This window comes from Vulpes lagopus, chromosome 3, assembly GCF_018345385.1.
Source record: "Vulpes lagopus strain Blue_001 chromosome 3, ASM1834538v1, whole genome shotgun sequence".
Taxonomy (NCBI): Eukaryota; Metazoa; Chordata; class Mammalia; order Carnivora; family Canidae; genus Vulpes; species Vulpes lagopus.
This window is the reverse complement of record NC_054826.1, coordinates 112,830,553-112,858,429: the sequence shown is the minus strand read 5'-3', so window position 1 is coordinate 112,858,429 and position 27,877 is coordinate 112,830,553. Positions and strand designations below refer to the sequence as shown.

At 38.8% G+C, this 27,877-nt stretch overlaps 1 protein-coding gene across 1 annotated transcript in view; it reads left to right on the top strand.

Moving 5' to 3' along the window:
* The window catches only part of LOC121487833 (phospholipid-transporting ATPase ABCA3-like), a 147,248-nt gene that overhangs the window by 92,432 nt on the left and 26,939 nt on the right, over window positions 1-27,877 (top strand). The window contains exons 18-22 of the mRNA XM_041749871.1: window positions 7,072-7,321; window positions 7,671-7,879; window positions 12,453-12,665; window positions 14,953-15,123; window positions 27,373-27,551. Coding sequence (XP_041605805.1) covers window positions 7,072-7,321; window positions 7,671-7,879; window positions 12,453-12,665; window positions 14,953-15,123; window positions 27,373-27,551 — 1,022 coding nt within the window. The remainder of the gene's footprint in view (window positions 1-7,071; window positions 7,322-7,670; window positions 7,880-12,452; window positions 12,666-14,952; window positions 15,124-27,372; window positions 27,552-27,877) is intronic.

Here is a 27,877-nt window from a genome sequence, read left to right as displayed (position 1 = left end):
ACATCCACAAAGGCAAAAGAAACAAAAGCAAAAATGAACTATTGGGACTTCATCAAGATAAGAAGCTTTTGCACAGCAAAGGATACAGCGAACAAAACTAAAAGACAACCTACAGAATGGGAGAAGTTATTTACAAATGATGTATCAGATAAAGGGCTAGTATGCAAGATCTATAAAGACTTCTTAAACTCAACACCAAAGAAACAAACAACCCAATCATGAAATGGGCAAAAGACATGAAGAGAAATCTCACTGAGGAAGACATAGACATGGCCCACATGTACATGAGAAAATGCTCTGCATCACTTGCCATCAGGGAAATACAAATCAAAACCACAATGAGATACCACCTCACACCAGTGAGAATGGGGAAAATTAACAAGGCAGGAAACCACAAATGTTGGAGAGGATGCGGAGAAAAGGGAACCCTCTTACACTGTTGGTGGGAATGTGAACTGGTGCAGCCACTCTGGAAAACTGTGTGGAGGTTCCTCAAAGAGTTAAAAATAGACCTGCCCTACTACCCAGCAATTGCACTGTTGGGGATTTACCCCAAAGATACAGATGAAATGAAAGGCCAGGACACCTGCACCCTGATGTTTCTAGCAGCAATGTCCACAATAGCCAAACTGTGGAAGGAGCCTCGGTGTCCATCGAAAGATGAATGGATAAAGAAGATGTGGTTTATGTATACAATGGAATATTACTCAGCAATTAGAAACGACAAATACCCACCATTTGCTTCGACGTGGATGGAACTGGAGGGTATTATGCTGAGTGAAGTAAGTCAATCGGAGAAGGACAAACGTTATATGTTCTCATTCATTTGGGGAATATAAATAATAGTGAAAGGGAATATAAGGGAAGGGAGAAGAAGTTTGTGGGAAATATGAGAAAGGGAGACAGAACATAAAGACTCCTAACTCTGGGAAACGAACTAGGGGTGGTGGAAGGGAGGACGGCGGGGAGTGGGGGTGAATGGGTGACGGGCACTGAGGGGGGCACTTTTGGGATGAGCAGTGGGTGTTATTCTGTAAGTTGGCAAATTGAACACCAATAAAAAATAAATTTAGTATAAAAAATAATAAATTGAAATTTACATGTACTTTTCTAAGTTGTGCTCTCATTATTTTAGCCACAGAACCTTGTATAAGTGAATTCTAATTTTATATGAGTTCTCTCTATTCTAACCTGTATGCCATTTTTAACTGAATTTTTTAGGATAAAGATAGAGCAAGAAATCCTTTGTTACTTGCTCTCTCTTTTCCCCAAACTACAAGAAAATGTTTTGGGTAGCAACTGTGTGGCACTGTGGGTTGAGCATCCGACACTTGGTTTCAGCTCAGTTTGTAATCGTGGTTGTGCAATGAGCCCCATGTCAGGCTCCATACTCAGTGTGGAGTGTGTCTGGGAATCTCTCTCCCTCTCTATCTGCCTTTCCCACTCATGCAGTCTCTCTCCTCAAATAAATACATCTTAAGGAAAAAAATAAAATATTTACTAGGGAGGAAATAGATTTCTAGGTAATTTCTCATCTCTAGGTTTCTTCTCAAATAGTACATGCATTTAATACAGGGAAATCCCTGCTAACTTTTTAAGCAAAGCCATAAAATGAATGGGTCTGTGCTTTAGAAAGGATATGAACTTATAATAACTGAAAAATACCACCGCCCTCCCAAACAGAAGTATACATATTCTCTTCATCCACAATTTAGATGAATACCTCTTTTTTTTGGAATTTACCTCACAGAATTACAATAACACATTTTTCATGCGTCTCTCAAACTAATTAGGGAGAGGCCACAACTTCTTTTATATTTCTAGATCCTAACCTAAATTCTGGCATACAATCAATGAGTGTATAATTAAACATAGTCTTACTAAATTGAATTAAATGTGAGGGAATGATTCCAAAGGGGACAGATCCAATGTCAATGAAGTCAACTGGAATAGAATTGTGATAATCTAGGCAAGAGAGGTTAAGGCTGTGAAAGAAGGAGAAAAGAGATTTGAAATATATCTGAAGAGAACTAAAGTAGATTTTGTTTTCTCTTTAGAAGTGGAGGAGAATAAGAACCATTAACACTGAATTTGACACTTCAGCTTTTTATTGTGAGATAATTGTCAACTTACTGTTGTGAAAAATAATACTGAGTGATCTTACATAACAATGGCAACATCTTGCAAAACTATACCACAATATCTCCAGCAGGATATTGACATTAGTACAGAACATTTTGTTCACCACAAGAATCACTTATATAGTTTAATCATTTTAAGAATGACATAAAAATGGAATCATATAATATGTACACTTCTGGGATTGGCATTTCACTCAACATCTGGTATCATGTCTATCCATTATTCATTCCATCATTGCTATGGACTATTCCATCATGGGGTTGTAACACAGTTTACTTAACCATTCATCCATTGAAGAAATTTTCATTCCGCCCCACCCACTTGGTTTTTGACAATCCCAATCTTTTGGTACTGGTTAACATCTGATTTGTGACCTAGTATGTGGTCTGCTCTGGAGAAAGTTCCATGTGCACTTGAGAAGAATGTGTATTCAGTTGCGTTTGGATGGAAAGTTCTGTAAATATCTGTGAAAGTGTATATCTGGTCCAGTGTATCATTTAAGGCCCTTGTTTCTTTGGAGATGTTATGCTTAGAATATCTGTCATTTGCAGAAAGTGCTGTGTTGAAGTCTCCTACTATTAGTGTATTATTATCTAAGTATGTCTTTATATTGGTTATTAATTGATATACTTGGCAGCTCCCACATTCGGGGCATAAATATCATGATTGTTAGGTCCTCTTAATGGATAGACCTTTTAAGTATGATATAATGTCCCTCTTCATCTCTTACTACAGTCTTTGGGATAAACTTTATCTGATATGAGGATTCCTACCCCTTTCTTTTTGAGGACAATTTGAGTGGTAAATGGTTCTCCAACCTTTCATTTTCAGGCTGTAGGTGTCCTTATGTCTAAAATGAGTCTCTTGTAGAAAGCAAATAGATGTCTTGCTTTTTTATCCAGTCTGAAACCCTGCGTCTTTTGATGAGATCATTAAGCCCATTCATGTTCAGAGTTACTATTTAAAGATATGAATTTAGTGTCATCATAATACCTATTCAGTCCCTGTTTTTGTGGATTATTCCTTTGGGCATCCTCTTTCTTTTACAGAGTCCCCCTTAATATTTCTTGCAGAGCTGGTTTGGTGGTCAGATATTCTTTCAGTTTCTGCCTATCTTGGAAGCTCTTCATCTCTCCTATTCTGAATGACAGCCTTGCTGGGTAAAGTATTCTTGGCTGCATGTTCTTCTCATAGGACCCTGAACATATCCTGCCAGCCCTTTCTGGCCTTCCAGGTCTCTGTGGAGAGGTCTGATGTTAATCTAATATTTCTCCCCATATAAGCTAGGGATCATGTATCTCTCGCTGCTTTAAGAATTTTCTCTTTACCTTTGGAATTTGCAAGTTTCACTATTAAATGTGAGGTGTTGAATGGTTTTTATTGATTTTGGGGGGGGATCTCTCTGTCTCCTAGATCTGAATGCCTGTTTCCCTCCCCAAATTAGGGAAGTTCTCAGCTATGATTTGTTCAAATATGCTTTCTGGTCCTCTGTCCCTTTCAGCACCCTCTGGAACCCCAATTAAACATAGATTTTTCCTTCTGAGGCTGTCATTTATTTCCCTTAACCTATCCTCATGGTCTTTTCATTGTTTTTCTCTTTTTTCCTCAGCTTCCTTCCTTGCCATCAACTTGTCTTCTATGTCACTCACTCGTTCTACCTCGTCGTTAGGACTTCCAGTTTGGATTGCCTCTCATTTAATTGATTTTTAATTTCCACCTGATTAGATCTAAATTCTGCAGTCATGAAGTCTCTTGAATCCTTTATGCTTTTTTCCAGAGCCACCAGTAGCTTTATAATTGTGCTTCTGAATTGGCTTTCTGACATCGAATTGTAATCCAAGTTCTGTAGCTCTGTAGCAGAGAGTAGTTTCTGATTCTTTCTTTTGTGGTGAGTTCTTCTTGCTAGTCATTTTGCTCAGGGCAGAGTGGCTAAAAACGAGTTGTACTGAAAAAAGGAAGAAAAAAAAAAAACAAGATGTGGGTATCCTCCGGTTCTATGTACTGTAAATCCCTCGACTTCCCCTGGAGGTTTCCAGTGCTGCTCAGCCAAGAACTTGCTCTTCCCCTGTCCTTCCAACTGGTCTTCTGTGGGAGGGGCCTGCTGTGCTGATTCTCAGGTGTGTTCACAGCTCAGTGGGAGCTGTTTGTCCCGTGAGGCACCTGTTCCCTGGTGGCCCCCACTCCATCCCTGGCACAGAGTGACACCAGGAGGAACACCACACTGGCGGTGGCCAGCCTTCTAGCTCTGGAGTCAGCTTCCTTAGTAACTACCGCAGTCTCCCAGTCCTCACAGGTCTGGATGCTCCCAGGGATGGGGGGCGCTGATCTGCACATATTAGGGGTGCCCAGCAGCAGGAGAGTCCTCGCTGTCCTGTGCCCTCCCCTCCTATCCCAGGGTGGGGCACAGGATCCTGGGCTGTGTCCTCCGGCCCCCTGGGATCCGAGGCCTGTGCTGGTGGAATCGTGCTCCTGGGGCTCCGGCTCCTGAAGGCAGCAGGGCGCAGCCCCCTCCGCCTGGAGCCGCCACCTGAGCTTCTCCTGAGGCCCCGCCTGGCTCGCTCCAGCCCTTTATCGCACCCGGCCCACAGTCTGTGCCACGCTCTTCCCCAGGGTGCACCTCCTCTGTTAGTGACCCCGGCAACCTGGAGGCTCCAGTGCTTCTGCGGTTCTGGCCGGTTTCCCTGCTGAGCACCTCTGCTTCCGGGAAGAATCGGTGCAGATTTTAAAAGTTCCTGCTTCTCCGGGGTTGTGCTTTCTGTCCTGGAGGCTCTGGCCACCAGCTTTAGCCCAGCTCCTCTCGGTGCCCCCCGCCCACTTGATTTAAAAAAAATTTTTTTTATCGCCTTCCTACCTTGTTAGAAGTGCAAACTCCTCTCTGTAGCGTTCCAGCTATTCTCTCTCTCTCTCTCTCTCTCTCTCTCTTAAGATTTATTTATTTATGATAGACATAGAGAGAGAGGCAGAGACACAGGAGGAGGGAGAAACAGGCTCCCTGCAGGAGCCCGACGTGGGACTGGATCCCAGGACTCCAGGATCGCGCCCTGGGCCAAAGGCAGGTGCTAAACCGCTGAGCCACCCAGGGATCCCCCAGCTGTTCTCTCTTTAAATCTCAGGTCGAATTCGTAGGTTTTCAGGATGATTTTAAATTTAGCTAGGTAAACTGGTGGGGAGAGGTGACTTGGGGACCCTACTCCTCCAGCATCTTGCCCCACCCCTATCACTATATCTTTTATTCAGTTTTCTCATGAATGATTAGGAGTTTTGTCATGTGTTTTTTTCTGCATAGATTGATATGATTATTAATGATTTTTCAGCCTAAAACATGCTGAGTAACATTGGTAGAGTTTGAAATATAAAACCAGCCTTGAATCCCTGGAAGACACCCCACTTGACCATGGTTGTAATTCTTTTCATATATTGCTGAATTTTATTTGCTAATACTTTGTTAAGAGGTGTTATATTTGTGAAAGATGTTGGTCTGTAATTTTCCTTTTTCTTGGTACTTTTATCATTTTTCTATCAGAGTAATACTTGAAAAAATGAATTCAAAAACATTCCCTCCTCCTGTATTTTCTGAAAAATATTGTGTATAGTGTTGATTCTTCCTTAAATATTTTATAAAGCTCTCTGGAGAAACATCTAGACCTGGAGATTTCTTTTGGGAGGAATTTTTAACTTATGAGGTTAATTTCCTTAACAGTTATAATTATTCAAATGACATATTGGGAGAATTGTGATGGTTTGCATGTTTTGAGGAAGTGTTCTATTTCATCTAAATTGTCGAATTATGTTTGTAGAATTGTTCAGAGTATTCCTTTAAGACCCTTTTGATGGCTGTGGGATCTGTAGTGATTTCCCCTGTATCATTTCTAATATTGCTAATTTATGTTTTATCTTTGTTCCCCATTCTCTTTCTTACTGTGCTTTTAGCTGGGTATTTTCTAATCAAACTGTCTTCCAGTTTCCGGTCTATTCCTCATTAGTGTCCATGAGTTATACATTGATTTATGAGTTATATGTTGATTGTAATTTATGTGCTTTATCAATTCTAACAAGTATTTGATTCTTCCTATGGACTCCAGTTCTCTGGAAAATATTCTGTCTCTAATATCTAGTTTATATATGGATCTGTTTCTATTATCTGTGCTTTTTCTTGGTTCTGTTTTTTAGTATATCTAGTGATTTATTTAATTGAATGCCAAATATTGTATATGAAAATTATATATACTTTACTTGAGATTATCTGCTCCAGAGGAGATTTAACTCCTGAAAGGCAATGAGATTAAGGGAAGATATAAATCTAACTGAGGATTTAAGTAACTTAATATTGGGTTAAAATTTTTGTAAGAACTCATCTATATCTTACTCACTCTTACTCTTAGGGTATAGCCCTTTAGGAGCCCCACTGAAGGTTTGAGTATTTACCAATGCATTCCATCAATTATAAATCTAAAATGCTTTAAAGGAAAAAAGGTTATAGAATGTTTGGCTCAATTCAGCACATTTCCATTCCTTCTAAGGGTTTATCCCCCATATGTTGATTGCTTTTTTTGGTATCGAATACCTTCAAAGAGGTGATTTTTTTTAATCCAGCTTTTTTATTTTCACAGAGAAAAATTTTCTGCTTTAAGCAATAAAATCTGTAAGTGGAAGTACTTATGAATCTAAGATAAGTCAAGAAAATCTATACCAAGTTGCCTGTGTTTTCTCAGTGAAGTAGGAATCCAGATCATAGGCTATGAAATGAGAGAGCTTGGAATTTAATAATAGTGTAGAGTGCGTGAGGAGAATGACAAACGTTTGAATTAATCATTATAAGAAAATTGAAAGGGATGAGAACCAAATAAATTATTTGTTTCTTTCCCCAACATAACTTTGTAGATGATCTCTTTTGTGGATAAACTGACCAACATTATTTCGTTATCTTAGGTGACCTACTGAAATACTTAATGGAAAATGAAGATTGTATTCACTTATGCATTGTTGCATTTTCCATTGAGGTGAAGACAAATAAAATAATTCTTACTGCTCTTTTCAACAATCAAGCATATCATTCACCATCTCTGGCCTTGGCAATATTAGACAACATTCTTTTCATGACAGTTGCTGGCTCTAATGCTTCCATAACAGTCTTCAATAAACCTCAGCCTTACTCTAAGCCTAAAAAACAAAGTGGAACGTATGTTATTCTTTTAATTAAAATTTGACATTTTTAAAAGATTATGTATTTATTTATTTGAGAAAGTGATAGTGAGCAAGAGCAGGAGCAAGGGGGAAGGTCATGTGAGAGGGAGAAGCAGACTCCCTACTGAACAGGCAGCCGGACAGAGGGCTAGATCCCAGGATTCCTGAGATCATGAAGGCAGATGCTTAACTGACTGAGCCACCCAGGTGCCCCTAATTTAAGATGCACTTAAATTTGATACCTATATGATTACATTTACATGATTAAAAAGTTATTGATAGAAATTTATGTTATCTGCTGTATTGGTTTCCTGATATATCTACTTTTGTTCCTTCTTCTATAGATTGGCAGATGGACTCCAGGTGGCCTTAAATCTACATTTTGGCATGACTCTTCTGATCAGTGGCTTTTGTCTCCTGACAGTGACTGAACAAGTCACTAAGGCAAAGCACATCCAATTTTTGAGTGGGGTTTACATCCCTGTGTACTGGCTTTCTGCTCTACTGTGGGATTTCATCATCTTCTTCATTACCTGCTGCTTACTACTGGTAAGTGTTAGATACACTTTCTTGAGGCCTCATTTTCCTTCCATATCCCTTGGAAAATTCCTATTTTCTAATTATGTAACTCAAATCATAACTGTATTTGGAGATAGGGCCTTCAAAGAGGTGACTAAGTTAGAATGAAATAGTTAGGGTAGGACCTAATCCAATCTGACTGGTATCCTTTTTAAGAAGAGGATATTTGAACATACAAAAAGACATAAGTGTTCATGCACATAGTAAAGGTCATCTGAGGACACAGCCAAAAGGTGGCCATTTGCAAACCAAAGAGAGAGACCTTAGAAAAAACAACTCTAAGAGAAGATGGCAGCGGGAGAGGAGGGTGCTAAGCTCATCTGCTCCCAAGAACACAACTAGATAACTATCAAATAATTCGAAGTACTCAGAAAATCAACCTGAAGACTGATAGAACAAACTCCACAACTAAAGGGAGAGCAGAGGCTACATCATAGAAGGTAGAAGTGTGGAGACATGGTAGGGGCAGGTCACTGGTACTGTGGATAGGAGGGAGCTATAGTCACAAACAAGAGTGAGAGAGAGTACAGCACACAGGAATGCACAAGAAGAACATTTCTCCAATGCCATTGCTGGGAAAACAAGAGGGGGAGGGGTGGATTATTTTTGTGAGTTCTTGCAACCATCTGGGCTTACAGCCTGGAGTTTTAAAAGGTCTGTAGGTTGGGCTAGGATAGAGCTCTGAAGTCACTGCCCTGCTCCTGGAGAGAAGGCAGGCAAATGTGGGAGCACATGAATGGGTGAAAACAGCAGTCTGAAGAATGCTTGGGATACACAAGGGTGACAGTATTTGCTCTTCATGGAGCACCTCCCTGAACACCTCCCTGAGAAGCAACCTTCATGGAGATACCTCTCCAGGGACAAAGGAGGTGGCTGGCATTACTTCCCTCCCCACCTCTTAGGAAAAACACTGAGCCACCTGTGGGAAGCAGTGCAGGGCTGATACCCACTGGCTAACTTGCTGACACAAAGTCCCACCCAATGGGCTCTTGTGGGACTGCCCTTCCTTCTCAGTCAAGCTTGCCTCAGTCCAGCATGGTGGGTTTCTCCCCCAGCGACCAGCACAAACCCCTGCCCATATCACATCTCTAAAGCCTAGAGTTTTAAAGATCAGCAGGCTTGACAGGGATAGAGCCTGGAAGACACTACACTGCTCCTGGAAAGAAGGCAGGCAAACGATCCAGAGGCAGACAGCACGGGGGGTGATACTCTTCTTGAGTAGTTCCCTGAGAGGCAGGATTCACAGAGACACCTCTCCTGGAGACAAAGGAGCTGGCTGTCACTATTTCACTCCCCTGCCCCTCATCATATACACACAGCCACCTTCAGGAAGCAGGGCAGAGTTGCCCCCACAGGCTGCCTAACTTGCTTACAACAAGTCCCAAGCCCCTGCGCTCTGGTGGGACTGCCCTTCTCAGTCAAGCATGCCTCAGTCTTAGTACAGTGAGCACCTTCCCCATATGACAGCAGAAACCTCTGACCATACCACAACTCCCAATCAAAGAGTTCTGCTGGGTTTCAGTTCTTGTGGAACTGGTATCAGGTTTCATTTATAAGCAGACTAAAGCACACCTACTTAAAACTCATCACATTCTGACCAAGAACCAAACATTACCCACTGCAGACAAGGAGAGCTTCTGCAGACAACTGGCCTGAAGGATGGTGCACACAAAACACAACAGCAGGGCACACACAGTTCACACCAGAGACGTTGAACACCAGGCTCTGGGCACTACATGATCTCTTCTTCATAAAGCCATTTACTCTCAGGAGCAGGAAACAACAGGCTTTTATAACACAAAGAAGAAGGTAATGATTTAGACAAAATGCCAAGATGGAGGAATTCATCCCAAATGAAACAAGATGAGACCACAGCAAGAAATTGAAGGGAAACAGATGTAAGTAACATGCCTGATGGAGAATTTAAAGCAACAATCATAAGGATATTTGCTGGGCTTGCAAAAGAATGGAAGACATCAAGGATACCCTTACCAAATAGAAGTATTAAAAAAGAAATGAAGAATGCAGTAACTGGGATTGGAAACAGGCTTGATGTAATGAACAGTAGGCTAGAAGAAGCAGTGAAATGAATTAGTAATACAGAATATTAAATGAACAAAAAGAAAGAAAGAATTATGGAACATGAAAATAGACTTAGGGAACTCAGTGACTCCATCAAACATTAAAACGTTTGTATTATAGGAGTCCCAGAAGAAGAAGAGAAAGAAACGGGGGTAGAAAATTTATGTGACAAAATAATAGCTGAAAATTTCCCTAATCTGGGGAAGGAAACAGACATCCAAATCCAGGAAGCACAGAGAACTCCCATCAAAATCAGCAAAAGCATTCCAATACCAAGATATATTGTAATTAAATTTGCAAAATAGAGTGATAAAGAAAAATCTTAAAAGCAGAAAGACAAAAGAAGTTCTTAACATACAAGGAAAAACACATAAAGCTAGCAAATCTTTCAACAGAATCATGGCAAGCCATAAGGAAGTAGCATGATATATTCAACATACTGATGGGGAATCTCTGCAGCCAAGAATAGTCTATCCAGCAAGGCTATCATTAAGAATAGAAGGAAAGATAAAAAGTTTCCCAGACAAGCAGAAACTAAAGAAGTTTGTGCCCACTAAACTGCCCCTGCCAGAAATATTAAAGAGGATGCTTTGAGTGGAAAGAAAAGACCAAAAATGGTGAAGGAAAGAAAGGACCAAAGAAAATCTCCAGAAACAACAGAAAATAATAAAATAGCAAAAAATACATATCTATCAACAATTACTCTGAATGTAAATGGACTAAATGCTCCAATCAAAAGACCCCGAGTGTCAGAATGAATTTTTTTTAAAAAGGGCTATCTATATGCTGCCTACAAGAGACTTGTTTTAGACCTAAAGACACCTACATATTGAAAGTGAAGGGATCTAGAAACATTTTTCATGCAAATAGATGTCAAAAGAAAGCTGGAGTAGCAATACTTATATCTGAAAAACTAGACACTAAACCAAAGACTGTAATGAGATGAAGAAGGTCTCTATCATAGTAAAGGGGACAATCCAACAAGAAGATCTAACACTTGCAAATATTTATGCACCCAATGTTACAGCACCATGTTATAAAAAAATTAATAACAAATATAGGGGCACCTCAGTGGCTCAGTTGGTTGGGCATCTGCCTTTGGCTCAGGTCATGATCTCATGATCCCAGAGTCCTGGGGTCAAGCCCCACACCAGACTCCCTGCTCAGCAGGAAGTCTGCTTGTCCCTCTCCCTCTACCCCTACTCATTCTCTCTCTCTCTCTCTTTCTCTCACCCTCTCTCTCAAATAAACAAAAATATTCTTTAAAAAAATATTTACTTGAAACTTTGTTTGCATGTTTATTTATAGATCAATTTTCATAGAACCTGCATATTCACAGTCTTCTTGTCCAAGAACAGAATATATCATTTATCCAAGTAGGAATTTGACTTTTCTTTGAAATAAGTTTTGATCTGTGGCTTTCAAGGATTTTAAGCATTCAAACACAGGGATTGTTAGATCATATGACTTGTATTTGGGTACTTCACTCTATTTATTCAGTTTAGGTTTACAGTATGCTTATTCAGAAACAAACCAACTATAGGTATTGAATTCAACTAAGATCTACCAGTCTTCTTTTGCTACTGCTATCACAACCAAGGACATCACAATTGCATAACAATTCTTAGCTTACCTGTGTTATTTGCTTCTTGGTTGTCCTGCTATATAATTATGTAACTGCCCAAAGAGACAACCCTGACATTTGTAGAGAAACTGTATTTACTAGTGAGATACTGATTTCTAGAAATTTGCTTTAACAACTACAGATTTATCTCCACCATCATCATTCATTCAATTTAAGTCCCTCTAAGTTTATGCTTCAGTGTCTGTTTTTAAATTTCAATTAGAAAAATATAAGAAGGAAACCCCAGAGTTCCTTGGGTCAATGTGATGTGAGTAGGGGACCCAGTTCAAAGGTATGATAGATAAGGTATAACCAGAGATAAGAAAAAATCTTTAGAGAAATAGGCTTTCTACAGAAATAACCTACTTTCTGGGAAAGGTGAGAGTTATTAGGATTATTAGGGGAAAGTATACTGACTATTAATTAAAAAAATATTCCATCACTGGGTGTTATACACAACTGATAAATTATTGAACACTATATCTGAAACTGATGATATCAGTTTGTACATCAGTTAGATGATATGTACTATATGTTGGCTAATTGAACTTATTTTTTTTAATTTTAATAAAAATAAATAAGCTAAAAACAATTCCCGGTAGAAAAAAATTAAGGGAATTGTGGTGGTTTGCTCATTGGACTGTCCTTTGGTGAAGTAGAGGTAGGAGTATTCCTACCTTTATGCTCCTAAGCTGGAGCTTTTTTTTAGAGGCTAATTGATTCAATTAATGAATATGTCCATGCTAAATAGTGATAAGACTTGCTATCTCCTTCTCTAAACATTCTGGCTTGTATTATTTTTTACTTGCCTTTATCTCTATGCTCTCTGTGTTTCAGGGAGCATTTAAATTCTGCCAATTGGATATTTACATCACAGATTACCATTTTCTGGACACAATGCTGATCTTCATGCTGTATGGCTGGTCTGCCATTCCCCTCATGTATCTGCTGAGCTTCTTGTTTACTAAAAGTACTTCTGCCTACATCAAACTTGTCCTATTCAACTACCTTTCAGGCATTTTCAGTACCCTCATAGATGCCACATTGCAATTTGGTAAGGGTAAGGACTTTACAAAATTTCTCTTTCCCCAGAAAGCAGCAGTAAATAAATAAGTAGGAGTGAACTAAGGATATTAATAGACAATTAAGTTTTAGGTTTTGGGAAAATCCTGTACTTGACATAGGTTCATAACATTTGAGTGCCTATGATATTCTGGGCGCCTTGTTAGAGCTGGGATCTTCATGCTGAACTGATGGGACTGAACCTGACCTACAAGTCCTTTGACAAGTTTCCTCCGCTCTATCCCCACCTCTAGTAACTCCATGGCATGACTTAAATAATTTGTTTTGCAACAGATATGGGGAATTTTAGGAACATTTTTCCTGAGACTCACCTGTCAGACAGAGAGAACAAAAAAAAAGCAGCTTTCATTTTAGAAGAGCAGTCCTCAGAAAGTTAGAATAAATTCTATCTCAACTATATGAAGCCATTATTATCTTTAAAAGTGTTTTCCCTTGATGTTATGGCAGTTTGTAGTGAGATGAAGAGAAGGAAGAATGGAGAGGAACCTTGAGGTCTTGGGAGAGGCTGACAGTTTTGTTCAAGGAAGGCTTTGCAGTGTGGCTTTTTTTCCCTAATTAAATGAAAAGTCACAAGATTGTGAGCAACCTAACAAGATTTTCCAGGAAGAAAATCTCTATATGCATCTGATGTCCATATAATTATCTAAGCCAGCTTCCCTCCCTTCCAGGACTGTTTTCTACAGTACTCTTGAATGTGTATTTTCTCATTTTCCTTCTCTGATTTTGAGATTTGGAGAGATAGTTACTAAAATGGCCATTGTAAATGCAGTTGTTAATTCACCCTCCAATGTGCATTTCAGCTGGCCTGAATAATTTCCCACATCCTCCCTTTCTGTTGCACCATAAACACTGGCTCCTGCCTTGTTCCCTTAGCCCTTCATTGGCCACAAAAGAATAGCCTGTAACTTCCTTTGAGAATGAATATTTCACATGTGTAAGAGTTAAGCTTCTGCATAGCAGATGAAAAAACTTGTTAACAGATATGCCTTAGCACTCATTCTCTCAAAGGAATACCCAAAGCATGGAAAGCAAGTGTTTGTATATTTTTGTACACTTGTTTAAAGAATACTTTGTGTTGTGAGGGAGACTCATTTGAGTCTGTGAGCCCTAATCTAAAATGAAATGATCATTTAGGGGACTAGAGAGTAATTGTTGTTTAAGAGTAAGAATAGGAATAAATTACTGTTTTAGAAAGTTTTTGAAAGACTTTTTTGGGAGGATTATGTTGCAAAGAGTAATGTGGAGTAGGATGAGAACAAAAAGGAAGCCAGTAGATTTGGCAATTAGAAAGTCAAAAGAGACTTTCACTTTTGAGGAGCAGAACAAACATCACGAGTGATACTGTGCCAAAAATAATGAACTGAAAGGAAATTATGGAATTGGCAGAGGCCAACAAATAGATGAAAGCAAGTGTTCTTGAAGGTAAGCAAGCATCAAAGGTAACTTTGACTTAAGGTTATTGACAGCATCTGTTGACCTTAATTTTCCAGTTAATAAGTTGCAAGGAACTTGGCATCTGTTCAATTAGCCAATATCCTGAATTTTTTAACTTGGATCAACAATTTGTGTCTTTATCAATTTAAAATCTACAATGAATAGAATCACCATGACTTGGACACTTGAAGTTTCACTTCTTGGCTATCTTTTTGCCCACAGTATCTTCCATGAAGTTTCTGTTTAAGCTAGCCTTTTATCTTCTTTCTAAAAAACTGAATTCATGATAAAAATTCCATAATATCAATTCATAAATTAAGGATATCTCCAGGAACTTAGTCTCTAATAACTGTTCATAGTAAATACATTCTGGAGCATTAACTATCTCTATAGTAGTTATCTATCAGCTGGTTCCCTTGAAGATTTTTCTCCTCTCAAAGATGTCATAATTTCCCTATCTGTTCTCTACTGTTGAATTCTAGGCTATATCTCCAACTTCTCTTTATTTCCTTACTTGATCAATTGGGATTAGAAATGTAAAAAAAAAAAAAAAATAGTGGTGGTTTCCTCTCCTTATCAGGTGCCAGGAAGTCTTATCACATGCACACCCACTTCACCAAACAGACTTTTCAGAACTCCGCAATTATCAACACAAAGTATGTCACTGGATGTCAGTTAACAAACTTATTGGGAAATAATTAGTGTTCTTGAATATAATCATCTGTTTTTTAATTCCTGAGCTTTGTTGGATCATCCCTGGGGATTTATTCTTTTCAGGGTAGTTCATTTCATATAATGAAATCTAATCTTATCATCTTTTTTAGAAGTTCAACATAGGATCTCCAGAGCCACCAGAGACTTCATACTTAACTCATTACTGTTCTTTCCCAATTACAACCTTGCGAAGTGTATCAATGACTATTTTACTTTCTACCAGATTAAGAAATGGTGCTCTGGAAATAAACCTCCTGTCTACCTAAACTGTAGTACAGAAAGTAAGTATTATTAACCTTAAACATAAAACTGCTAATTTTTCCAGCAAAAAAAAAAAAATGGGTGAATTGGGGAATGGCAGAGAACTGCAATATAGAACAAGCAAGTGACAGCAAACCATAGGCAAGTCTCACAAACATTATTTTAGAGAGGAACATTATTTAAGAGGAATTGTTTAAACAAGTCCATCAGAGAGAAACAAGAGTTCAGGGTGATGACTGTTTCTCATTGGCCAAAATGCAGGGGTCATCAATTTCTTATAGGAGACATAATGTACATTTTTGTTACTGTTGTTGGGGTCTGTAATTTATGATTCTTGCCTTTGAGGATTCTTCTTTTGGATCTATGATTGATACTTCTTGTCATTGACAGAGTGGTAGGGTGTGAGAGTTACCCCTGCTGTCCTCCTGACTCCACTTTAGTGAGGCTTCCCTTTGTTCATTTTCACAGTATCCGTGGGGTTCCTAAGCTTAAGAAATTAGTCTTGGGCTTAGCGCATGAGATATGTGGGAAGTCAGCCCTTATTCCAAAGGAGAGTCAAGACACATGTTCAGTACATAAATCATTTTGTAAGACTGGGAGAAAAACTTTGTAAATATAATAAAACCTCAAAAGCAAAGCTAAGGTAAGTTTAGAGTAGCTGTCAGATATAAGAGCTACTAACAATCAACCACATAGTATGTAATTACATTATTTTAAATCTTCATAACCTCAAGTTCTCAGTTTTTATACTCCTGTTGAGGAAGATGGCTTATGCCAAACAACGTTTATGGTGTAGAACTGGGATTCACAGCTTGTGTTTCCTCATTGCAAAATGCATTTCATCTTTGGAAAAGAACCTCCAGGGGAAGTATTTGTATTACAATTACTTTTGTTACCTCCCACCACCTCCACTACTGGTAATCACTCATACTCATCCACCCAAAATTTATTTGAAGGAATGGATGACATCCATTCTCCAATATCTAATACAGTATCCACATATAGAGGAACTCAACTGCTAAATAAATAAATAAATAAATAAATAAATAAATAAATAAATGTGGTGATTTGAATGATAAAGTGCTGTACAACAGAAAAAAGAGCCAGAAAAGAAGTAAAGAGAAAGGCAAACAGTACTGAGGTTTGTTGAAAGGGTAAACATTCATTTTAACTTTAGAAATCCCCGTGATGGTATTGTATCATTTATTAGCTAATTTTGAAAATATCTTATCTTGGTGAGAGTGGGCAGAGTGAGAAGGAATACTTAGTAAGCCAGATATTACCTAGAAGAGTAGTCAATGGCCTCAAAGGGAAGCTCAGTGTTCAGAACTATAAACTGTATGACAATAAACTTTAGGAGATGAGGTGAGGTGGAAAAAAATAGAAGAGAAATATTTCTGGTAAAATCTACTGACATGGAAATCAGGTATTATCAAGTCTCCATAGAAGCAAGGACTATTTTGCACAGCAATGTAGAAGGGTTCCAGTTCCTCCATATCTTCTCCAACAATTGTTATTTTCCATTTTTTAAAAATTATATAGCCTTTCTAGTAAGTATGAAGTTATATCACATTGTTGTTTCAATTTGCATTTCTCTACTGTTACCAGTGATGTTGAGCATCTTTTCATGTACCCATTGTTCATTTGTATACCTTCTTCATAGAAATGTCTATTCAAGTACTTTGCCCATTTGAAATCGGGTTATTTGTCTTTATGTGTTCTGGAAAACAGACCCTTCTTTGATAGGCTTGTAAATATTTTCTCCCAGGGCTGTATTCTCACTTTCTTACTTGTGTCCTTTGATACACAGTAGTGTTTCATTTTGATGAAGTCCAGCTTACCCATTGTTTCTTTGGTTGTTTGTACAGCTTAGGTGTCAAAGAAAAATCATTGCTTAATCAGAGGTCAAAGAGATTTACCCAATGTTTCCCCCTAGAGATTTATTGTCATAGCCTTTATATTTAGATTGTTGATTCTCTTATAAGTTGATTTCTGTATATGGTGTGAGACGGGGTTCTAGTTTGATTCTTTTGTGTATGGATATCCAGTTATTCCAGCACCATTTGTTTAAAAGACTACTCCAGACTACTCCATTTCCCCACTTAATTAACTTAGCACTCTTGTTGAAACAGGTTAACCTCAGAAGTATGGGTCTATTTCTGAACTCTCACTTGTATTTAATTGATCTGTATGTCCTTGTTTCAGTACCACCCCCATCTTGATTACTTTAGCTTTGGTAGTAAGTTTTGAAATTGGAACTGGCTATGTCTTGACATTTATTTTGCAATTCTGTATATATTTAGGGATTACCTTTTCTTTAACACACACACAAAAAAAAACAAATCTAGTAGGAATTTTACTGACATTGCTTTAATTCTGTAAAAAAAATTTTGAAAGATTTAATATCTTTACAATTTTGTTTTTACACTCTGTGGCTTGGTATATGCCTTTGCTTATTGAGTTCTAGCCATCCATCTATTTACTTAGGACTTCTTCATTTTCATTTAATACTAATTTACTAATTTAATACTAATTGTTTACAAGTATTACAGATATGTTACTAACTTTATTCCTACATATCTTTTGATGCTATTATAAATAGTATCACTTTTTGAAGTGTCATTTTTTTGTTTCTTGCTGATACAAAGAAAGTTGAAAGAGATCGTTTTGTATACTGAACTTGCTAAATTATTTATTTTATTAACTTTAATAATTTGTGAGTAGATGATTTCTTATTTTCAACAGGTACATTTTAAGCAGGCTGCCAATAAGGACACTACATACTGCTTTGTCAAGGACAAATAGTTTGGATTTAATCAAAGTGGTGATAGCAGACATCTAGTTTCATTCCAGCTTCAGAGAGAACATCTTCACTGAAACTATGTGCCCTATTTCACACAGCTTTTATGAGCCAGAACTGAGATTCAAAGGGAACTTAGTTTCCTGGGTTAAGGGAGTTTCTCTGCCACCATCCTGTGTTTAGTAAACTTTTTTTTTAATCATAAATAACTGTTCAGTTTTACTTACGCTCCTGCTCAGATGGGCAAATGATTTTTCTTCTTTGTTTTACTGAATTACATATTCTGTCAAATTACATAAGCTTATTTTGCATAAAAAATTAAATAATAAACTGAATGTGCATGGAGATTATTGATCATGTTTCCTTAATAAAGATAAAACTATTTGGGTGTCCTCTTTAATAATTTGGGGAGAGGAACTGATAGAGTTTTGTAGAATCATTTCATTCTACCTAAATTTTCAAAATCATTGGCATAAATTTGTTTATGATATCTTATGGTATTTTTAAAATCTATGAATTCTATCGAACTTAGCATATTCATTTACAATATTCTGAATTTTTTCCACTTACATATTTTTATTGATAAATCTTACCAAAAGCTTATCAATCATATTAGTCTTTTCAAAAAACAAGCTTTCACGTTTATTGATTCTTCATATCACATGTTTGTTTCTTAAATTATTAATCTCTTGGGTTTTTAAATTTTTCTTCCACATTTTCCATTTTGAACAACTAATTTTCTAATATCATAAGATGGGTTCTTAAATCATTTATTGTTATCCTGTCTTCTTTTCATTATTAGGATGGATTTCAGTGGTGTTTGGAAAGTTTGTATTTTCCTTGGTTAGATTCTCTGAATTCTTGCATCTGTGAGTTGATCTCTCATCACTTTTGTAAAATTCTCATCTTGGGAAGGCACCACTTCTGAGAAGAACAACTTAGAAGACAGAATTATCCCTTAGAAGGTTAATGATATGTAAAAAGAAGGAAAATATAGTAATAATGAATGGTACTATAAAACAAAAAGTTACCAGGGAATCAGAAAACTGTACCCACATTACTACCACATCACTACCACCAGCACCAGAAGGACATTTATTAAAGGAATTATGTTTCACTCTGCCAATAGAAATCCTTTCATAAGCTAAGCAACCAAGTAATCAACCCAAACTCATCATCACCACTGCATAAAATTATTGTTTTGATGGTTCATGAAAATTCACAATTCACAACAGGGATAGCCAACATTCATACAAAGCTAGCATGTCAAGAAAACAAAAATAAAAATAGCAAATACAAAAAAAATATTTTAGAGAAACAATGTGATGGGAAACAGGCAAGATGGCGGCAGAGTAGGGTCTCCAAGTCATCTGTCCTCAACAAATTACCCAGAAAACCATCCAATCATCCTGAAAATCTACGAATTCGGCCTGAGATTTAAAGAGAGACCATCTGGAACGCTCCAGTGAGAAGAGTTCGCGCTTCTATCAAGGTAGGAAGACGGGGAAAAAGAAATAAAGGAACAAAAGGCCTCCAAGGGGAGGGGCCCCGCGAGGAGCCGGGCTGAGGCCGGGGCGAGTGTCCCCAGGACAGGAGAGCCCCGTCCCGGAGGAGCAGGAGCTGCACCAACCTTCCCGCGGAAAGGCCTCCCGGGGAATTGGAGCAGGATCCCCAGAAAGGCGGGGATGCCCTCGGGCTCCCGGGGACAGTAACAGAGGAACTGCGCCCCGGGAGATGCGCCGAGCTCCCTAAGGGCTGCAGCGCTCAGCGGGACCCGGAGCAGCTCAGAGGGGCTCAGGCGGCGGCTCCGCGGAGGGGGCTGCGCGGCTCCGGGAGCAGCTGGGAGTGACTCGGCCTGCGGCTCCGCGGAGGGGGCGGCGCGGCTCCGGGAACAGCTCGGAGGGGCTCGGGCTGCGGCTCCGCGGAGGGGGCTGCGGCCGGGAGCGCGAATCCAACAGCGCAAGCCCCGGAGCACAGGGCGCCGGGACACAGCCCAGGATCCGGCCTCCCCCGGGACAGGCAGAGGCCGGGAGGGCCCAGGACAGCAAGGACGCTCCTGCCTGGAACTGAGCAGATCAGCGGCCCCGCCTGGGAGCCCCCGAGCCCTGCAGACAGAGAGACCCGGAGTTACTGCCGGAGCTGACTCCAGGGTCCCAGAGCTTCCCCCGCCACTGTGGCTTCCTCCCGGGGCCTCACGGGGTAAACACCCCCACTGAGCCCTGCACAGGCAGGGGCAGAGCAGCTCCCCCAAGTGCTAACACCTGAGAATCAGCACAGCAGGCCCCTCCCCCAGAAGACCAGCGAGACGGACCAGTTCCAAGGGAAGTCAAGGGACTTAAAGTACACAGAATCGGAAGATACTCCCCCGTGTTTTTTGTTTTGTTTTGTTTTGTGCTTTTTTTTTCTTTCTTCTTGATTTCTGATTGCTTCCCCCACCCCACCCCACCCTTTTTTTTTCTTTTTTCTCCTTTCTTTCTTTTTCTTTCTTTTTCTTCTCTTCCCCCCCCCTTTTTTTTCTTCTTTCTCTTTTTTCTTTTTCTCTTTTCTTTCCTTCCCTCTCTTTTTCTCCTTTTCCCAATACAACTTGTTTTTGGCCACTCTCCACTGAGCAAAATGACTAGAAGGAAAACCTCACCTCAAAAAAAAGAATCAGAAACAGCCCACTCTCCCACAGAGTTACAAAATATGGATTACAATTCAATGTCAGAAAGCCAATTCAGAAGCACTATTTTACAGCTACTGGTGGCTCTAGAAAAAAACCATAAAGGACTCAAGAGACTTCATGACTGCAGAATTTAGATCCAATCAGGCAGAAATTAAAAATCAATTAAATGAGATGCAATCCAAGCTAGAAGTCCTAATGACGAGGGTTAACGAGGTGGAAGAACGAGTGAGTGACTTAGAAGACAAGTTGATGGCAAAGAGGGAAACTGAGGAAAAAAGAGACAAGCAATTAAAAGATCATGAGGATAGATTAAGGGAAATAAATGACAGCCTGAGGAAGAAAAACCTACGTTTAATTGGGGTTCCTGAGGGCGCCGAAAGGGCCAGAGGGCCAGAATATGTATTTGAACAAATCCTAGCTGAAAACTTTCCTAATCTGGGAAGGGAAACAGGCATTCAGATCCAGGAAATAGAGAGATCCCCCCCTAAAATCAACAAAAACCGTTCGACACCTCGACATTTAATAGTGAAGCTTGCAAATTCCAAAGATAAGGAGAAGATCCTTAAAGCAGCAAGAGAAAAAAAGTCCCTGACTTTTATGGGGAGGAATATTAGGGTAACAGCAGACCTCTCCACAGAGACCTGGCAGGCCAGAAAGGGCTGGCAGGATATATTCAGGGTCCTAAATGAAAAGAACATGCAACCAAGAATACTTTATCCAGCAAGGCTTTCATTCAAAATGGAAGGAGAGATAAAGAGCTTCCAAGACAGGCAGGAACTGAAAGAATATGTAACCTCCAAACCAGCTCTGCAAGAAATTTTAAGGGGGCTCTTAAAATTCCCCTTTAAGAAGAAGTTCAGTGGAACAATCCACAAAAACAAGGACTGAATAGATATGATGACACTAAACTCATATCTATCAATAGTAACTCTGAAGGTGAACGGGCTTAATGACCCCATCAAAAGGCGCAGGGTTTCAGACTGGATAAAAAAGCAGGACCCATCTATTTGCTGTCTACAAGAGACGCATTTTAGACAGAAGGACACCTACAACCTGAAAATAAAAGGTTGGAGAACCATTTACCATTCAAATGGTCCTCAAAAGAAAGCAGGGGTTGCCATCGTATATCAGATAAATTAAAATTTACCCCAAAGACTATAGTGAGAGATGAAGAGGGACACTATCTCATACTCAAAGGATCTATCCAACAAGAGGACTTAACAATCCTCAATATATATGCCCCGAATGTGGGAGCTGCCAAATATTTAAACCAATTAATAACCAATATCAAGAAATACTTAGATTAAAAAAAAAAAAGAAATACTTAGATAATAATACACTTATACTTGGTGACTTCAATCTAGCTCTTTCTACCCTGGATAGGTCTTCTAAGCACAACATCTCCAAAGAAACGAGAGCTTTAAATGATACACTGGACCAGATGGATTTCACAGATATCTACAGAACTTTACATCCAAACTCAACTGAATACACATTCTTCTCAAGTGCACATGGAACTTTCTCCAGAATAGACCACATACTGGAACACAAATCGGGTCTGAACCGATACCAAAAGATCGGGATAGTCCCTTGTATATTCTCAGACCATAATGCCTTGAAATTAGAACTTAAGCACAACAAGAAGTATGGAAGGACCACAAACACATGGAGGTTAAGGACCATCCTGCTAAAAGATGAAAAGGTCAACCAGGAAATTAAGGAAGAATTAAAAAGATTCATGGAAACTAATGAGAATGAAGATACAACCGTTCAAAATCTTTGGGATGCAGCAAAAGCAGTCCTGAGGGGGAAATACATCGCAATACAAGCATCCATTCAAAAACTGGAAAGATCTCAAATTCAAAAGCTCACCTTACACATAAAGGAACTAGAGAAAAAGCAACAAATAGACCCCACCCCCAGCAGAAGAAGAGAGTTAATTAAAATTCGAGCAGAACTCAATGATATCGAGACCAAAAGAACTGTGGAACAGATCAACAGAACCAGGAGTTGGTTCTTTGAAAGAATTAATAAGATAGATAAACCATTAGCCAACCTTATTAAAAAGAAGAGAGAGAAGACTCAAATTAATAAAATCATGAATGAGAAAGGAGAGATCACTACCAACACCAAGGAAATACAAACGATTTTAAAAACATATTATGAACAGCTGTACGCCAATAAATTAGGCAATCTAGAAGAAATGGACGCATTCCTGGAAAGCCACAAACTACCAAAACTAGAGCAGGAAGAAATAGAAAACCTGAACAGGCCAATAACCAGGGAGGAAATTGAAGCAGTCATCAAAAACCTCCCAAGACACAAGAGTCCAGGGCCAGATGGCTTCCCAGGGGAATTCTATCAAACGTTTAAAGAAGAAATCATACCTATTCTACTAAAGCTGTTTGGAAAGATAGAAAGAGATGGAGTACTTCCAAATTCGTTCTATGAGGCCAGCATCACCTTAATTCCGAAACCAGACAAAGACCCCACCAAAAAGGAGAATTACAGACCAATATCCCTGATGAACATGGATGCAAAAATTCTCAACAAGATACTAGCCAATAGGATCCAACAACACATTAAGAAAATTATTCACCATGACCAAGTAGGATTTATCCCTGGGACACAAGGCTGGTTCAACACTTGTAAAACCATCAATGTGATTCATCATATCAGCAAGAGAAAAACCAAGAACCATATGATACTCTCATTAGATGCAGAGAAAGCATTTGACAAAATACAGCATCCATTCCTGATCAAAACCCTTCAGAGTGTTGGGATAGAGGGAACTTTCCTCGACATCTTAAAAGCCATTTACGAAAAGCCCACAGCAAATATCATTCTCAATGGGGAAGCACTGGGAGCCTTTCCACTAAGATCAGGAACAAGACAGGGATGTCCACTCTCACCACTGCTGTTCAACATCGTTCTGGAAGTCCTCGCCTCAGCAATCAGACAACAAAAAGACATTAAAGGCGTTCAAATTGGCAAAGAAGAAGTCAAACTCTCCCTCTTCGCCGATGACATGATACTCTACATAGAAAACCCAAAAGACTCCACCCCAAGATTGCTAGAACTCATACAGCAATTTGGTAGCGTGGCAGGATACAAAATCAATGCCCAGAAATCAATGGCATTTCTATACACTAACAATGAGACTGAAGAAAGAGAACTTAAGGAGTCAATCCCATTTACAATTGCACCCAAAAGCATAAGATACCTAGAAATAAACCTAACCAAAGAGGCAAAAGATCTATACCCTAAAAACTATAGAACACTTCTGAAAGAAATTGAGGAAGACACAAAGAGATGGAAAAATATTCCATGCTCATGGATTGGCAGAATTAATATTGTAAAAATGTCAATGTTACCCAGGGCAATTTACACGTTTAATGCAATCCCTATCAAAATACCATGGACTTTCTTCAGAGAGTTAGAACAAATTATTTTAAGATTTGTGTGGAATCAGAAAAGACCCCGAATAGCCAGGGGAATTTTAAAAAAGAAAACCATATCTGGGGGCATCACAATGCCAGATTTCAGGTTGTACTACAAAGCTGTGGTCATCAAGACAGTGTGGTACTGGCACAAAAACAGACACATAGATCAATGGAACAGAATAGAGAACCCAGAAGTGGACCCTGAAATGTACGGTCATCTAATATTCGATAAAGGAGGAAAGACTATCCATTGGAAGAAAGACAGTCTCTTCAATAAATGGTGCTGGGAAAATTGGACATCCACATGCAGAAGAATGAAACTGGACCACTCTCTTTCACCATACACAAAGATAAACTCAAAATGGATGAAAGATCTAAATGTGAGACAAGATTCCATCAAAATCCTAGAGGAGAACACAGGCAACACCCTTTTTGAACTTGGCCACAGTAACTTCTTGCAAGATACATCCACAAAGGCAAAAGAAACAAAAGCAAAAATGAACTATTGGGACTTCATCAAGATAAGAAGCTTTTGCACAGCAAAGGATACAGTCAACAAAACTAAAAGACAACCTACAGAATGGGAGAAGATATTTGCAAATGACATATCAGATAAAGGGCTAGTTTCCAAAATCTATAAAGAACTTATTAAACTCAACACCAAATAAACAAACAATCCAATCATGAAATGGGCAAAAGACATGAAGAGAAATCTCACAGAGGAAGACATGGACATGGCCAACATGCACATGAGAAAATGCTCCGCATCACTTGCCATCAGGGAAATACAAATCAAAACCACAATGAGATACCACCTCACACCAGTGAGAATGGGGAAAATTAACAAGGCAGGAAACAACAAATGTTGGAGAGGATGCGGAGAAAAGGGAACCCTCTTACACTGTTGGTGGGAATGTGAACTGGTGCAGCCACTCTGGAAAACTGTGTGGAGGTTCCTCAAAGAGTTAAAAATAGACCTGCCCTACGACCCAGCAATTGCACTGTTGGGGATTTACCCCAAAGATTCAGATGCAATGAAACGTCGGGACACCTGCACCCCGATGTTTCTATCAGCAATGGCCACAATAGCCAAACTGTGGAAGGAGCCTCGGTGTCCATCGAAAGATGAATGGATAAAGAAGATGTGGTTTATGTATACAATGGAATATTACTCAGCCATTAGAAACGACAAATACCCACCATTTGCTTCAACGTGGATGGAACTGGAGGGTATTATGCTGAGTGAAATAAGTCAATCGGAGAGGGACAAACAGTGTATGTTCTCATTCATTTGGGGAATATGAATAATGGTGAAAGGGAATATAAAGGAAGGGAGAAGAAATGTTGGGAAATATCAGGAAGGGAGACAGAACATAAAGACTCCTAACTCGGGGAAACGAACTAGGGGTGGTGGAAGGGGAGGAGGGCGGGTGTTGGAGGGGAAGGGGTGACGGGCACTGAGGTGGACACTTGACGGGATGAGCACTGGGTGTTTTTCTGTATGTTGGTAAATTGAACACCAATAAAAATTAATTTAAAAAAAAGAAACAATGTGATGATCTCTTTTATTAATAAATTTCTCATGTGGAAAGATTTTTGTTACTTGATATAAATCTTTCACTAAGAGAGTTAGCACAGGGCAGCCCCGGTGGCGCAGCGGTTTAGCGCCGCCTGCAGCCCGGGGTGTGATCCTGGAGACCCGGGATCGAGTCCCGCGTCGGGCTCCCTGCATGGAGCCTGCTTCTCCCTCTGCCTGTGTCTCTGCCTCTCTCTCTCTCTAGCTGTGTCTCTATGAATAAATAAATAAAATCTTAAAAAAAAAAAAAGAGAGTTAGCACATATTTGGCAGGAAGTCAAAAATCAACTTATGTAATTATTTTAAAAAATTATCTTAAGACTCTCTCAAGATATTCACACTTTCTAGGCAAATGTCTCTTGAAATCAGATGAGGCCAGATGAATAAACATACTAGAAGTAAAAAAAAAATATATATATATATATATATATATATATTTTAAAAACCATAGAGTTAACTTAATTAGAAATCAACCGAGTGATCAAGGTCAATATTAACAGTGATAAGTCACACTGGTAGTGTGTACCTTTTGTTGTTGTTGTTGTTGTTTTTGAAATAAAAATCTTACTTTATCTCTGTGATCTTCTCAAAACCCATAATCTCAGTCTAATCATAAAGAAGAAAAAAGAGGAAAGCATGAGACATATCCCAGTTGAGCAAAGTCCTACAAAATACCTGACCAGTACTCCTCAAAACTGTCAATGTTATAAAAGATAAGGAAAATCTGAGAAACTGTCACAGTTAAGAGGTACTTCAGGAAATGCAACCAACCACAACATATAATATAAGATTCTAGACTGGTTCACAGAAAAACCAACAAAAAAGAACATTACATTTTTAAAAAGGAAACCTGAATAAATCAGGGACTTTAATTAATGGTAATATTTGATATTTGTTAATGATAATATTTATTGGGGCACCTGGGTGGCTCAGTGGTTAAGCATCTGCCTTTGGCTCAGGTCATGATCTCGGGGTCCTGGGATTAAGTCCCTCATCAGGCTCCTCTCCCCACCCTACCCACCTCCCCACAGAGAGCCTGCTTCTCCCTCTGCTTATATCTCTGCCTCTCTCTGTGTGTGTCTCTCATGAATGAATAAATAAAATCTTTTTTAAAAAAAGATAATGTTTATTCATTATTATAACATGTGCCATACCAATGTATGCTGTTAATAATTAAGGAGCAATGCAGAATATTTGGAATTCTCTATAGTGTCTGTAATTTTTCTGTAAATTTAAAACCACTCAAAAGATAAATTTTTAAAAGGAAGAAAAGTATATAATTATCTTATAACAAAATTCTATACTTTTTCACTCAACTTCTCAAGAAAGTTCAAGAAGTATCACTAATGGTCATTTTTACCTTTTAAAAGCAAAGTGTTATCTTTTGCAAGAGTATTTGCACTTCAATATTTTCTTCTAATTATCAATTTAAGATTTCACACTTCTAAAAGGATTTGGGGCAGATTTTTCATAACATGCAATAGTTAATAGCCATATCAATAAATATATTAATATTAATATGCTTACTTGATTACTATATATTATAATCATGAAATTAGCCTTCAAAATTCATTGTTGAAATGATATTTGTGTAGTAGGATAATCACTTTTCACACTTCAAATAGTTTACTTTTCTCAATTTAGCCTAATACTTCATTCCCCTCTTTATTCCTTATTTATTGTTTTCTTAGGCCTTGTTCATGGTGTCAGTGTTCTGTATTAAGATCTCTCTCTTTCTCTCTCTCTCTTAATCTCCTTCTCTTTCTCTCACTCTGCCATTCTCAGATATTGCAAAGAATGTTTATTCTTTGGAAGAGAAAATGATTGGAAAGTACATGATTATAATGAGTATCATAGGCTTTATTTACCTTCTCTTCCTTTTCTTTTTGGACACTACCTTGTGGAAGCTAAGAACATTTTTCAGTCAATATGTTTACTTTGGTATCTATAAGACATTCAAGAAGGTGAGTAATTAAGCATGAGCCTTAAGATTTTATTATCAATTATACTCATTCTTGAAGTAAGTCAATCAGAGAAGGACAAACAGTGTATGTTCTCATTCATTTGGGGAATATAAATAATAGTGAAAGAGAATATAAGGGAAGGGAGAAGAAATGTGTGGGAAATATCAGAAAGGGAGACAGAACATAAAGACTCCTAACTCTGAGAAATGAACTAGGGGTGGTGGAAGGGGAGGAGGGCGGGGCGGGGGGGTGAATGGGTGACGGGCACTGAGGGGGACACTTGACGGGATGAACACTGGGTGTTATTCTGTATGTTGGTAAATTGA